Source organism: Misgurnus anguillicaudatus, chromosome 10 (assembly GCF_027580225.2).
Source record: "Misgurnus anguillicaudatus chromosome 10, ASM2758022v2, whole genome shotgun sequence".
Lineage (NCBI taxonomy): Eukaryota > Metazoa > Chordata > Actinopteri > Cypriniformes > Cobitidae > Misgurnus > Misgurnus anguillicaudatus.
Window position 1 is genome coordinate 37,662,673 of NC_073346.2, and position 14,647 is coordinate 37,677,319.

General features: G+C 37.4%; 1 protein-coding gene across 1 annotated transcript in view; it reads right to left on the reverse strand.

Moving 5' to 3' along the window:
- Positions 1–1,722: 1,722 nt before the first annotated feature.
- Positions 1,723–14,647, reverse strand: part of eif3ha (eukaryotic translation initiation factor 3, subunit H, a) — a 95,130-nt gene continuing 82,205 nt past the window's right edge. The window contains exons 7-8 of the mRNA XM_055211342.2: positions 5,745–5,877; positions 1,723–1,990 (exon numbers count right to left, since the gene is read on the reverse strand). Of these exons, the coding sequence (XP_055067317.2) occupies positions 1,893–1,990; positions 5,745–5,877 (231 nt within the window). The 3' untranslated portion in view covers positions 1,723–1,892. The remainder of the gene's footprint in view (positions 1,991–5,744; positions 5,878–14,647) is intronic.

Consider the following 14,647-nt stretch of genomic DNA (forward strand, 5'->3'; position numbering starts at 1 on the left):
CCAAAAAAATATTTAGGGACACCGTCCACCACAACCTTGGACACGGTGAGAGAGGACCCGCTTAACAGCAGCGCTAGGTTCACAAAGCCCCCATTTCTCGGCCACGAGGCATTAAACAACGCACACTGTCCTCTAATCCGTTGCGAAAAATGTCCTTCAGCGCCACCTCTCCAAAATCCACCAGGTTACAGAGGTCCAAGAACACATTTACATATTCTTCAAGCGGTGAATGTTCCTGGCGTAAACAAAACAAAATCTCTGCTGGATCCATTGTGGCTAGTCGTTCTGTTGTGATGAGGCAAGGCGAGTGAGGATCCAAGTGCAGTTTTAAAGTATATTTAATATAAAACAAGAAACAGGTAAACAAACAGGCAGGCAAAACACTGAGCTAAACTGTAACAACATTAAACAACGACTAGCAACAGGGAAGTGAACAAACAGAGTATATATGTAAAACAAGAACCAATCACAAAGCAGAGACAATGAGTAACTATGACAACACACGAGAGGGAATGAATGAGTCTAATGAATGTCCATGGTAACTAACAAGTGGGCGGAGCAAACAATCAACAATGGGGAAAACAGCAGACAGAAACACAGGGCAAAACACAGACAGAGTCATTACAAACGTATAGAGAAAAAGCGGCTCTTATGAGGGTTAAGATGCTATAAAAAATATTCCTCCAAGTGCACAATTACAAATACATTACAGGATTTTTACAGGGTGCCATCCCCCCAAAAATAAAAAATAATTCACTGGCAGGTGCATGAACCAAAATCAACAACCGGGACACATTATCTGTGTATTTTCTGAATTCTCTCTGTGAAAAGTTTTCGTTTGGCTCATTCCTGCTGATAACTCTATTGGAATTTTCAGATGTTCAAAAACAGCAGGTTAGATTAAATAAAAGCAAAGTACTGTGCAAAGCTCAATGCTTGCGTAACTTGATCATGTAGCAATTGATCGAATTTACCCAACAACAACAGATGCATCTCTTTGCCAAACACCTTTAAGCGCACATCATTATTCTTGCTTTGCTAGAATTGGCATGAAAATCTTTACATAGCGAAGGCATTAAAGCAGTTTGTGCAGCATTTTCTGGGTGGGCCGCAGTCTGTAACCTGCTGTGGAAAAATATGAGCAGTAGGCGCACTGCTGCACGGCGCTCAAAGAGCACGTAATAATTTGTGATTAAAGCCAATTCGACAGCCTCATTAAAAAAACCAAACCGGTGTCGTTCAGTACACAGGGCCGCTGTGAAAGCTTCACGCACGACTCTATTTGGAGGTTATAACGGGGAAGCTACATTTGCATTTCCCTAAGGAAATACCGACGGTTGTGAGGCAGCTAGAAATTAATGTTAAAGTTTAAAGAGCACTCGACTTTAAAGTAAACGGTCGTGTCAGGGTCACTTTGCTGTTGTTATGACAATCATCACACTTCAAAAAAAGACAGCACACCTATGGATGAAATTATCTTCAAAACTAAATTTGAACAGACGGCTGAATTTATTACAGATCTAAACAGAATGATGGAGAATATAAATACAGTTGCTGCCCTGCAAGCACCATCATTCAAAAACTTGAACATGATTGCTGGTTCAGCCGAGCGTTTCTGAGTCTGGGCCCTGGAAAAAAATCACCATAATCAAACAGCGGGACTCTGGCAGATGTGCAGCGACTCAGGCTAACAAACAAGAAAACTCACATAGGAGACTGCAATGAGAGATGTGTCCGTTTTTATTGGCCTCGTACAAGTACATATTGCAAAAAGATTTTCCTCAAAGCTCATGATAAATATACTTTTGCTCTTCAGAGATATGAAAGGCAGATGGTTTGGCCATTTCCGTGTCTCTTCTCGTCCCGTCTTTCTCTCTCTTGGCACGCTCCCTTTAGCTGTTGTGGCCCTGCAGGGCCTCTGCCATGAACAGTTTGCCAAGGTTCTGGGAGGTGAACTCCTTAATGTTCTGACAGTAGTTGTTGATTTGTCCTTGTGAGAAAGCAAAAGAAAACAAATTATATATAACAAGACCGAGTGACATTGTTCGTTTAATTGGAGGAACTATTTGCACCCGGGCGTAAAAAGTGCTGCCCATGTAACACGGGCAGTTGCAGCCAAATGGTCTGGCGAAGACAAAGCTAAGAAACGCTTAAATTATTATTTTAGCATTAAACAACTAAATATGTTTTATTTATACATATACATATATACTAACAGTTTAAAAAAATGGTGGAATATTTTCAACTTAACATTGGATCAAAAAGAGACAAACCCAACCAATTGGGCTGTAATTTAACCAGTGGCATCCGGTGACTGCTCTTCCGGTGGGCGCAATTTCAAAATATGTGTTTGGTGCATCATGTGAACCTATGTGCATCATGTGTCATGCCAAAATACGTGCCTGCTGCACAGTGGTGGCTCGTGACTGCTCTTCCCAGGTGCGCAAATTCAAAATATGTGTTCGCAGTGTCATGTGTCTTGCTCGTGTTTGTTGCGTCATGTGAACCACGTGCATCACGTGTTTTGTCAAAAGAAATGCCTGCAGCACACGCGTCAAAACCATTCATGATAACATAGACGCTCATGTTCACAAAATACACGCAAGACATCCCTTATGCAAGTATCTGGCAAACCAGAGCGTCTCTTTTATCATAAACCCCCTAGACGCGTCTGCAGAAGGGACTCATTTTTGACTCGTGATGCACACAGGATCCCTCGACACGCAGAACACATATTTTGAAATTAAGAACGACACACGACAGGCTTCATACATGTTGTGACGAACTTCACATCGAGCGCCCTCGAAAAAAGAAGTCACCGGCCGCCAATGCTGCTGCACACGCGTCGAAGGGGTTTATGATAAAAGAGACGTTCACGTTCACGAAATACTCGCAAGACACTCCCTTAACAGTAAACTCTTATTACGCATGAGATTATACGAGTATCTGGCAAATGTGAGCGTCTCTTTTATTATAAACCCCTTCGAAGCGTCTCCAGCAGGCACTTATTTTGACATGACACACTTAGGTTCACATGACGCGCTGAACACATATGTTGACATGACGAGCCACACACATGAAGGATTAAATACATGTTTTGACGAGCTTTGCATCGTGTGCCATCGAAAAAGAAGTCACGGCCACCACTGAATTCAACCTACTGTATGCTGGCTTATTTTAACCCGTTGTTGGGTCAAACCTAAACATTTTTGGGGTTAATTTAAAAGTCACCTAATATGGCAATTTTTCAAGATGTATTATTAGTCTCAGATGTCCCTAGAATATGTCTGTGAATTTTTAGGTCCAAATACACAATAAAGTGCATTTATTACGGCATTTTGAAAAGGCCAATTTTTTGGTGTGCAGGAAAAAGTGCACACAATTAAGCAATCATCCTTAATTGTTCATAACTAACTTTGGATGGTTGTGGGCGGAGCTTGCGCAAAGTGATGTCAGTTTGCTCTGAAAACGCCAACTGCTTGTCTCATGAGACTGTTGAGGTTTTACAGGGGCATTAAAATAAAGGATTGGGCAAATTTTTATCATTACAGAGTGGTTGTGTACACAAACAAACGACACAATTATGTGATAACATACAAAACCTTTATCTTAACGGCTGGGTTTTTCCCTTTTTGACCCAAAACTGGGTTGAAACTAACCCAGCACATTTTAGAGTGTATATACTTCATAAGTCTTTTTTATACAGTGTTTGCCTGTACTAATTTGTTTTTACTGTATAGCTATTAGGGGTGTAAATGGGACAGTTCATTAGCGATTCGATACAAAATCGATTTTGTGTGCCAGCGATGCGACCGCTTCTTCGGTGCGATTATGATTCGATCCGATTAGATTAATTTATCGATATTTTTATATTACGTGTCTGGTTAAGCAGTTACATTTTTACTTACAAATGCAACCAAAATATATAACATAAACATTTAATTAAACTTTCTGAAAATGGCACAATGTCTGTCCCAACTGGTATGTAAGGTATTTTTGGTCTTTTTTAAATTAATTAATTAAATGATAAAATAAAAAGTTAAATCGCAAAATAGGTCCCAAATTTGAAAATGAAATGCTAAAATACAAATTTAAACATTAAATAAATAAAAGAGAACATAAAATTAAAACTGATTTTTAACTCATTATTGCTTGGGGATGAATAAAAAGCCTTTTAAAAATGTATTTACAGTTTCCTTTTCAAGTTTGCCTTTTTATCTAGTCTTGCCTCAAGATTATATGGAAAATGAAATGTCAAATCATCAATTTAATTTTATTTTTCAATTTGGCCAGAATGATGCCTCATCACGTTGAAAATGAAATAATTTAATGTAATGTTTAAATTTTTATTTTAGCATTTCATTTTCAAATTTGGGACATATTTTGCAATTAAATTTTTTATTTTATCAATTAATTAATTTTAAAAAGACCAAAAAAAAAACTTTCATAAACTGGAACATTTACAACAACAAACAAAAAACAACAACAACACTTTTTTTAAATAAAGAAAAATTAATAATGAGGGGCAAAATGTCACCTATAATCAAGTTTATGATGGCAACAGTCCAAGTCTTTCAGTATTGTGTGCCAAAATGTGCAATAGTGACAATCACTGAAGTTTTAGAAAAAATTTAATTTAATTGAAAAATAAATTAATATAAAAAATAAAGCTGTTAAACTTAAGCATTTGATCTGTCACACAACATCAAGTGTTGCAGTGGTCTCTTTTGAGAGATTTTTCATAAGAAAAAATCAACTGATCAACACACTCGTCTTCTGTCTCTTTCGCTGTGTTTTCGCTGCTACAACCATTTTGTTGCTGCATCGCATGACGCTAGCAGATGAAAAAAAAATTTGCGCTTCGGCGGAAATACGTAGATGGACGTTACGTCAAGGAATGAGGACGTGGAGAGTGTCAAAATAAAGGTAGCCCAAATCGATTTTTTACGTGTGCCATTAATGCATCGGATTGTTAGAAATAAAATCGATGTATTGATCCATATTGACCCCTAATAGCTATTTTGCAAAAAAATATCAAAAGAGTGAAAATTAAATATATTATTAAACTATATGTATTAAAGTGTATTTATTTGTGTAGTAGGGCTGCACGATAAAAGCCGGCTTTACTGATGAGATGCGCATGACATTCACGTTTATCCCTCATTTATCGATTTATCGTGCAGCCCTATTGTGTATACATTAATAATATGCAACTTAATTTCAAATTTACACAATATATGCAACTCTAATAGTATTAAATATTGTTTTACGTCACCAAGTTACACTGGGCTGCAAATATCTGTATACTTTGAAATGAGACACATACACACATCACAACTAAATGCAATACGTTTTAAAAAGAAGATTAAATAACAGCATAAAAATAGAACAGTAAAATAAAAATAGGCCGGCGGTTATTTACAGTAAAAAAGAAAAGATGTTTGAGGTGATGTATTGATGTATCTGCAATACTGAATCACGCTCCAAAGAGATGCCGGCTGTCAGATAACAGGCAGCGGCTCGAACAGATTCCATCAGATTCATTTCTGAGGAACAGGACAGTGGGAAGATTTAAGGCCTGCGGTTCAGGCACATTCCCATTTCAAGTGCTCCATTCATCGCTGAATTGATCAATTCCGCAGTAAATGTCTTATATTGCACATAATGCACCAGAGGAAAATCAAAATGGTTTAACCGGGGGGGTGGGGGGTGGTAGAACACCACCCGTTTGACCCCAAAAGTACCTGAGATGAGGAGCGTGTCCATGCGTGCTGGAGGAGGTGGAGGTTTGAACATCTTGAGGACGTCTTCTTCTGGTAACGGAGGCTCTCCACGACTCTGACGCTGAGCATTTTCTTGCTGTCGTCTCTGGAGATACTAGAAAAAGTGAAAAAATTGAGAAACAGATGAGCGAAGTAAACTAAAGCTCTGGAAACAGGACACGCTGGTCAGTATCAACAAGACAAAAGGTTTCCAAAGGGCGATATGGAGACGAGTCGAACTCACTAGACGAGACTGCTGGAATAAATAAAAGCCACATAGCTGCTGAGTTCAGGTGTCATTTAAGGGGCAAAGCAGACAGTCTGTAAGAATACAGATGCATTTGAATAATTCAGGTTCATCGCATTCAGTTACACAGGAGTAAAAAAAGTTGAAAAGTATGAAGAATTATAACATGCAATGGTTTTTTAACTTTTCATCCAATTCAGGGTTAGAAAAGCACTTTTATTATATTAGTTTTACAGTAAGTAAATGTAAACACATGTAACGTGAAGGTGTTTATGTACTGATATCATTTCTTCAATTATTTGTTATGAATAATCCTAAATTTTGGTTTGCTTCAAGTTTCAAAGTGGGTCGTTCACAGATAGTTGAACATTCGAATATGCGATATGCAACAACTATTCAAAAAAAATAAAAAAATACTATTTGAACAAACTTTATTGTAAAATATACATATACAAAAAATGTGTATGCATTTCTGATTGTTTCCGCCATTCGGTATATATCCACATCACTGTGAGGGCAAAACCGCCCAAATGTATACACAAAGAAAGAAGGCGTAACATTTATTCCTGCTGTAGTATTGTTGTCGCCACTGTGTTTGGGAAATGCTGTGCTTTGAGAGCTAATATTTCAAATATGGTTAAGAGGCGTATAATTTGCTTCAGGTATTTTGGCCAATCACAATGCACCGGATAACTGGCCAATCAGTGCACGCCGCACTTTTCAGAACGATGTGCTTCGTAAAATCGTCGCGTTTCAGAAAGGTGGGGGGATAGAGGAGCAACAATAATGTACTGAATGTGAAAAATAAAGTTTTCTGAAACTTAAACTACGTAAACAGATTGCATTACACCAAATAATGTTCTGGTTAGCAACGTCAAAAGATTTGGGCCAATCACAATGCACCAGATAACTGGCCAATCAGTGCACGCCGCACTTTTCAGAATGATAAGCTTCGTAAAATCGTCACGCTTCATAAAGGTGGGGGATAGAGGAGCAACAATATTGTACGAAATGTGGATTTTTTTTTTTTGAAACTTAAAGGGGACAGAGAATGAAAAACCATTTTTACCTTGTCTTTGTTGAATAATGGTAGTCTACCCACATTCACAAACATACAAAAAGTGCTAAACATGCTAAACATCTCAGTCTCATAGAAATTCCTCTTTTAGAAATGTCAGCCAGAAAACAGCCCAATCTGAAAAACTGATGCTTATGACATCACAGGCATCTAACTGCCCTTCCACTTTAAAATAATTGGCTACATTTTTTGAGTGGCAGCAAAGTCAGCCAATCAGTAATGAGATTGCAAGTTAAGCCAGTAGGGGGAGCCAAATAGGTGCAAAACCACTTGTTTGAAATCCCCCACCCTAATAGAGCTATCTGAGAGAGGTTTTTAGGAAGCTTCTAAGGCATTACAGACCCAAACAAACATTTTTTGTCTACATGTCACATCACAGAACAAGGATAAATACTCCGTTCAACCATTCTATGTCACCTTTAAACTACGTAAACACATTGCATTACACCAAATAATGTTGTGTTTAGTAAAGTCAAAAGATTTTTTTACACCGGTTTCAACTTATGCTGTGGATATCTCCTAATTTAAGCTTTTTGTGAAATTGTGATAAAAGGAAAAAAATCATAAAAAAAATCATGCCTTAATAAACCAATGAAACTTTTCCCCTGCCAGCGTTTTTTTCTAAAGTTGCCAACCAGCGCCGGCATTTTTTATGATTTTAACAAAATGTAATACCTTCCAGAAAATGTTCTTCTTTAAATATATAAACATACAAAATATCAAATGAAAGATCAGATCCTCTGCTTTATCCTACCTTCATTTGTTCTCTTTTCATTCTACCCTCATTTGTTTTGTTCTCTTTTTATCACCTCTCAAATATGTGCAGGTTTCTTCAAAAAATATAATTTGCATTTTTGTAAAAGGACTTTTAGTAGCGATCAGATAATGGATAATAGCGGAAATATGGATTGCCGGAAAAACTCGTCATTGGCAGGAAAACGTTTTCTCTTAATTGACAAGTTAAATTGTCAATGGCAGGGAAAGAGTTAAATGAACGAGAATTATATTATTGAAAAATGCCTATCCCTATTCCAAAATAGAAATAAATCAAGTGAGACAACTCCTAGTCAGTTCAAAGAAATTATATGATCATCCAAAAATAGGCATTTACACTTGCTGGGAAAACCATTTTGATAACGAAAATGACAGATAAGCATCACATATACTGTTATGTAAGGGATAATGTATAGACAGCCGGTTGTTATCGCAGAAATAATCCCGGTCATGAAGCAAAGGGTCTTGTATCACACTGAAGGGACTTATTTATTTCGTGATAACAACCAACTGCCTGTACATTATCCTGCTTATTACGGCTATTTACCTCAAAAGCAGGTCGAAACGGAATCCGCGTCCACAGATTTCAATGGAAAACTTGATGACGAGCACACATATCCCGCGTGTGTTTGTGAATAGTCATTAAAAACAATACATAAAACCTGAGCTTGCTGTTTGCTGTGAACGTTTTTAATAATAGAAAGCACGAACCATTTGATATTTGAGATGAAATAAAATTTAAGGAAATCTTTGTGACGCGACAGTCAGCACTCATGATCACTACATGATCATTTCAAATCCGTTTACAAGATGAATGCTCTTAATATGTTTAATATAAAGTTTACATTGTGTTGTAAAAATGATGACATTTTCTCGATACATGCAAATTGCATAATGAGAACGTATTAACTAGGGCTGGGCATAGATTAATTTAGATAATAAATTTTTTGCATAATATATGGGTTTGTGCTGTGTGTAAATATTATGTATATTTAAACACACACACACACACACACACATACATTTAAGAAATGTTTTATTTATATATCTTTTTTATTTACATATAATATAGAATATATAAAAATAGAAATAAATATACACATGTAAATGTTTTTTAAATACATACATGACACAAACTCATATGTTATGCAAAAAATTACTTTTATTTTGTATGAGATTAATCTAGATTAATTTATGCCCAGCACTAGTATTAACACAAGCTTTTTTATTCTGCTATAATATATAAAACTATAAAAAATAATATATGTAATTTTATATACAAAATATAATTCTATCTTCAAATGCACATTATCTGATTCATGTTGGTTTGGTGTATTCGTTTTCATGGTAAGCCTTTAAAAAGTAATTATTTTAGATGCAATTTTGTAACTAATAATTCTTTTAAAGATACAATTTGTATATTATGCGCCGCAAGATGGCGCCAGATCAAACAAAAACAATGATGTTGTTTACTGACGCTCTGAAGCAGCGTGGAATTATGGGATTTGTAGTCTTTAACTCAACCGCTGATGGCCATCAATCAGACGAGAACGAGAAATCACGTTGATGGATAAGGTAATCAATTCTTATAAATGTTGCGTTTGACGACATCGTTTATTTCATTATGTAAGTTTATATGTGATGTTCAAAACGAAATTGTTAGTCATAGATGTTACAGTATTAGTCCAAATTCGATGGTAAACACAGCACAGAATTAAGTTTTTAACTTACAATCTACAATGATTTTTCACATAATGTAATGACAGTACAAATCTTATTGTGAAGTGTCTTAAAATGACCATTTATATTGCTGTACAATACCTTTGATGTGCATATCGTCCGCGGGAAGACGCGCTGATTACAGTCTACACACTAATGTTGTCATCAATATAATAGCATAAGTTTTTTGAAGGGTTACGAATCAAAACAACTCACCCATCGCGTAAAACACAAGCAGGATCAGAATCTCGGTCTAGTTAAATGTTGTCGTGAAGCTCTCTCCATCCAGATAATGCAACACCAAATTGATCCTCCCTCGTTTTGTTCCAAACTCTTCTTGGGTCGTTTGGTTGGCTCGTACGCTTACAGGAGCTGACACAACCAGCGGCACACGGTACAGAGATATCCATAAGTTCATAAGCAAGCGCGTAGCCCGACAGGCGCTATCGCATAGTTCCGCATTTGTCCACAACACTGGCTGCGTCCGAAAACTCAAGGCAGTGAGGACTGTGAGGACTTGTGGCCTTGCTCCCTCATGAGGAAATGACTTCGGCCTCGGAGGCCTGAAGGCCGCTTAGAGAAAGGCTTTCCGACACACTTCAAAGGCAGCGTGTTTGAAATAAAAACAGAGAGCGCCTTTGTGATAACTAATCACATATCTGAAAACTACAATACTAATTTCTCGCTAGAAATGCAATTAAAATGCTTAAATATACGTTTATTTTCATTAAATTTGTGCTCCAGCCGCTTCCTTGGCCGCCATTTTATTTTTTCGAGCTCGACCAGTGTTATCATGTGGTTTACGTCAGTAAAGGCGTGACAAAGGGTCACATGGATATTAACGTCATTGACAGGAGACTGCACTGCCCCGTAACAATGTTTTGAATGGAAATTTTCTCACGATTTACAAGTAGTTGAAAACATTACAGATATTGATAGTAATCAGCTGGACAAAATATATAACACTGGCCTAGTGGTTTTTGGAGATTTTACTGCAAATATCTTACAAATTGCACATTTAAAACATTCTGCAGATTTTTCCAAAACATTTTCGCAGAAAAAGCAAAAAAGTCCACAAATTCCATCTGGCCCTGCTTATAACTGCTAAAGAGCATTAAATATTGATTTGAAATATTTTATTTGCTCATTTCAAACGAATGCAGACCTTCCACGAGGAAAACACGTTTATTGTAAGATAAGACAAGACGTTCAAATGTCACGAACACACTATTTGGTTTAATTATGCGTAAATATAATGTCATATATATAAGGAATAATTGACAACAGGCTGTTGAATTATTCGATAATAATGCACACCCAAAGTGGTAATGTGGCACGAAGCGGAACGTGGATGTGCATTTTTTTATAATTCAAAGGACTCGAGATAACAAACCTGCAAATGTTGTGACTGGCCAATTAGAATCAAGCACTGCAACGAGCCGTGTAATAAAGTGACATAAAATGACATTTCTCTTTATGCAAGACTGTCACCTACTCCTCAGAAATACAATACAACAGTCATTAATTCACCCTCAAGCCGGTTTAAACAGACACCGAAGCTTCTGGCATTTCCTGCAGTTTTCAAACTTGGCCAATTATTTTTTTCCAAGCTGCAGTAGATCAAGTTTTAATATACCGTATACTCACAATAAAAAAGAAAAAGAGAAATTCACATCGTATTTTAGTTGTGGTGACTTATCTCACCATTGAGGATTCTGGCCATTTTTGTTGAAATTAGGCATATGATTTAGGAATGCAAACTGCCAACACAGCGGCAATTCTCTTTGATATTAAATGGTGATTGATTCGGGTCATTTGGTTTATATGGTGCACCCGGGACCCGACGCGCACGCTGCTGTGTGGAGGCGGAGACGGGATGGATATGATCGATGACAAGAGTAATTACGGCAGATTTCAGCGTGCTTGATATAAGAGCCGCGGTGGTGAACTGATTGGGACCAAGCCGCTTGGGCCTGCTTTCCTATACGGTGCCGTTCGAAGAAATGTGTTGCAACATCTTAACCTTCCTGCCAAACAGGAACTTTAATATTGACTGAATAAAGTAATTTATCATCAATGTGAAATCAAACTTTAATGCTCTTACTCTTTAGTCTGGATTTCATTCACTTATGCTGTTCATATTTACATTTATAGAGAACAAGAACTGGAGAAAACTTTGACAAATGTGCAACCATCCGGTCTGCTCAATCATATTCAGGACGTGACAACATTTTATCAGCGATCGAATTGAAAAATAGGCTACGCTGATATCCGATTTCAAGCGGGGCTTACATGAATGAGGTCCGACGAAATGATTTCAGAATCGTCCACCATCGCTTCATGCTAATCTGTCCTGTTGAGATCTGCTATTTTCAGGCCTCGTGTTTACAAAATACCAGCAAAGTGAAAAACTCAAAAATGTCAAGGGCATTTCGACCCATTTGTCGGCTTGGAGAATTGGATGAAAATATGAATGTGAAGGGGGGGGGGCAGCATTGTAAATTAGACGCCTGCCTGAACTCCAAATAACATCTATTGACCGCTTTTATCTCAGGCAGGGAGAAACGGCAGCAGTTTATGGTACGGCTCATTCCTACGATGCAATACGTCTTCATAACACATCATACAGGGATTTATATAATGAATAAAATATAAAACACACAAAAAAAACATTAAGGGGTGGAAGGCACATTAGCTTGTTTATCTTTCATAAACGATATCACAAAATCAAGTCAACGCTGGAGAGAATTTGGAATGAAAATGAAAAACGGGCATTTTATTAAAAATATTCAAGGTGATTATTGAATGAATTTGATTTGAATATCAAAAGATCTCATGCTGACAGACTCACGTAATCTAAGTGTCAATCCTTTTCTGATTAACGCTTGTGAACCGTCTTTTTTCTTTCACCCTTTTGATTTCCTTCAGCTCATTAAGAGATAATAAGTTATAATTAATAAAATGTGCCTGAGACAGATATCCCAAAGTCTGCTTTAGAGCAATTCCAGCATTATGAATGTGACACTTTCAGTCGAAAATTTAAATAAAATTTATCAGAGAATGTTTTATTACCAATATACTAAACCATCTGTTTATTTTTTTCATAAACCTCTCATAAGAAAAATAAAAGCCTATACTTGTTTGTTTTTTTCGATAAAGGAAATATGTTACGGATGTGACAAAAAGGACAACATACTTAGATAACATACTTTATAGGAAATTAAACTAATTTTTTATTTAACGAATAAAAAAGGGGTGGCTGTTTAAAGAACAAAAAACATATATTTTTAATTTTCGTGTGTGCGTTTATAAGGAAAAACAGCAGTATGAATGTGACATTTCTCTGTTATGGATGTGATAAAACTAAGTGTGCTTACCTAACTGAAAAATAAAAAATAAAATAAAAATTACAAAGAGACCTTGCATAAGTATTTAAAGGAATAGTTCACCTAAAAATGAAAATAATGTAATTAATGACTCCCCCTCATGTCGTTCCAAACTCGTAAGACCTCCGTTCGAAACATATCTAACATGTATCTTCGTAACACAGTTTAAGATGTTTTTTATTTCGTTCAAGAGCTTGTTGACCCTCCATTGAAAATCTACGTATGGTATAATGTCCATGTCCAAAAAGGTAATAAAAACATCATCAAAGTAGTCCATGTGACATCAGTGGATCAGTTAGAATGTGTTGAAGCTTCAAAAATACATTTTGGTACAAAAATAACGACTTTATTCAGCATTGTCTTCTCTTCCGCAAGCGCATGCGCGAGACTAAAGTCACGTGACTGCAGTGACGCGGATGACGTGTTATCCTCAGACATGTTTGCCAATTTTTTTTCTTCAAACTTACAGTGTGCGTCTCCCTCAGACTGTAAACGAAGCCTGGGCGCACAAACCCCCCCAAAAAAAAACAGCTGGGGTGCACCAGATAACACGTCAGCCGCGTCACTACAGTCACGCGACTTGAGTCTCGCGCACGCGCCCCACGACAGACGCGGAAGAGAAGACAATGCTGAATAAAGTCTTAATTAGGGCCCGAGCACCGAGGAGCAGGCCAGAATGGCCTGCACCGAAAGGTGCGAAGCCCTATTGTTTTTGCTCGAATTTATTATTTTTTTTTTATTTTTTTTTTCAACACTTGTGCTAATTTGGGAGCCTTAACATACTCGAAAAGTCTTGAAATTTGGCACACACGTCAGAGTCACGTGCCACTAGGCTCATGCAAAGGCTGGAATACGGGCGTGGCAAGGGAGCTCTGTAGCGCCCCCTGTAATTCAAAAACAAACATTGGGGCACAGATCGGGCAAAAATGTACGCACATGTACGAGAGTTGGTACACATATAGATCTCATCGACCCGAACAACTTTCGCCCTCTAAAATTTAAGCTCCGCCCAACAGGAAGTCGGCTATTTCGGATTGTTTAAAAAATGCATGCGGTGAACTTTTGAATACTCCTTCTAGGGGATTCATGGGATTGACACCAAACGTGGTGATCATGATGTCGAGACATTGTACTTGCTAAATTGCGAAGGGATTTTTGATATCTCGAACGGTTCTGCCATGGCGAAGCGACAAAGTCATGGCGAAATCAGAGAAACAGGAAGTGTCTAATATCTAAGGCAAAAAATGTCTTATTGTGATGACACGCGGGGTGTTTGTTCGTCTGAAGATTCCGATCGCATCGATGTGCCTATTGTGAGTCTCGGGTATAGCGCCACCACCAGGCGCCAGGAAGTGTGTCAGTCACAAAGGTTGATTTTTTTGACAGTTCCATCCGATGTTCTTTTAAATACTCCTTCTAGGATATTCATTCGATTGACACCAAAAGTGGTCAACATGATGCTGAGACATTGTAGATGATAAATTGCGAAGGGATTTTTGATATCTCGAATGCTGTTCCCATGGCAACGTGTCAAACTTTACTTTCATTTTAAAGGCATATTGAAGCCTTTCAGTTCCATGCAGTGAACTTTTAAATACTCCTTCTAGAATATTCATTCGATTGACACCAGAAGTGGTCAACATGATGCTGAGACATTGGAGATGCTAAATTGCGAAGGAAT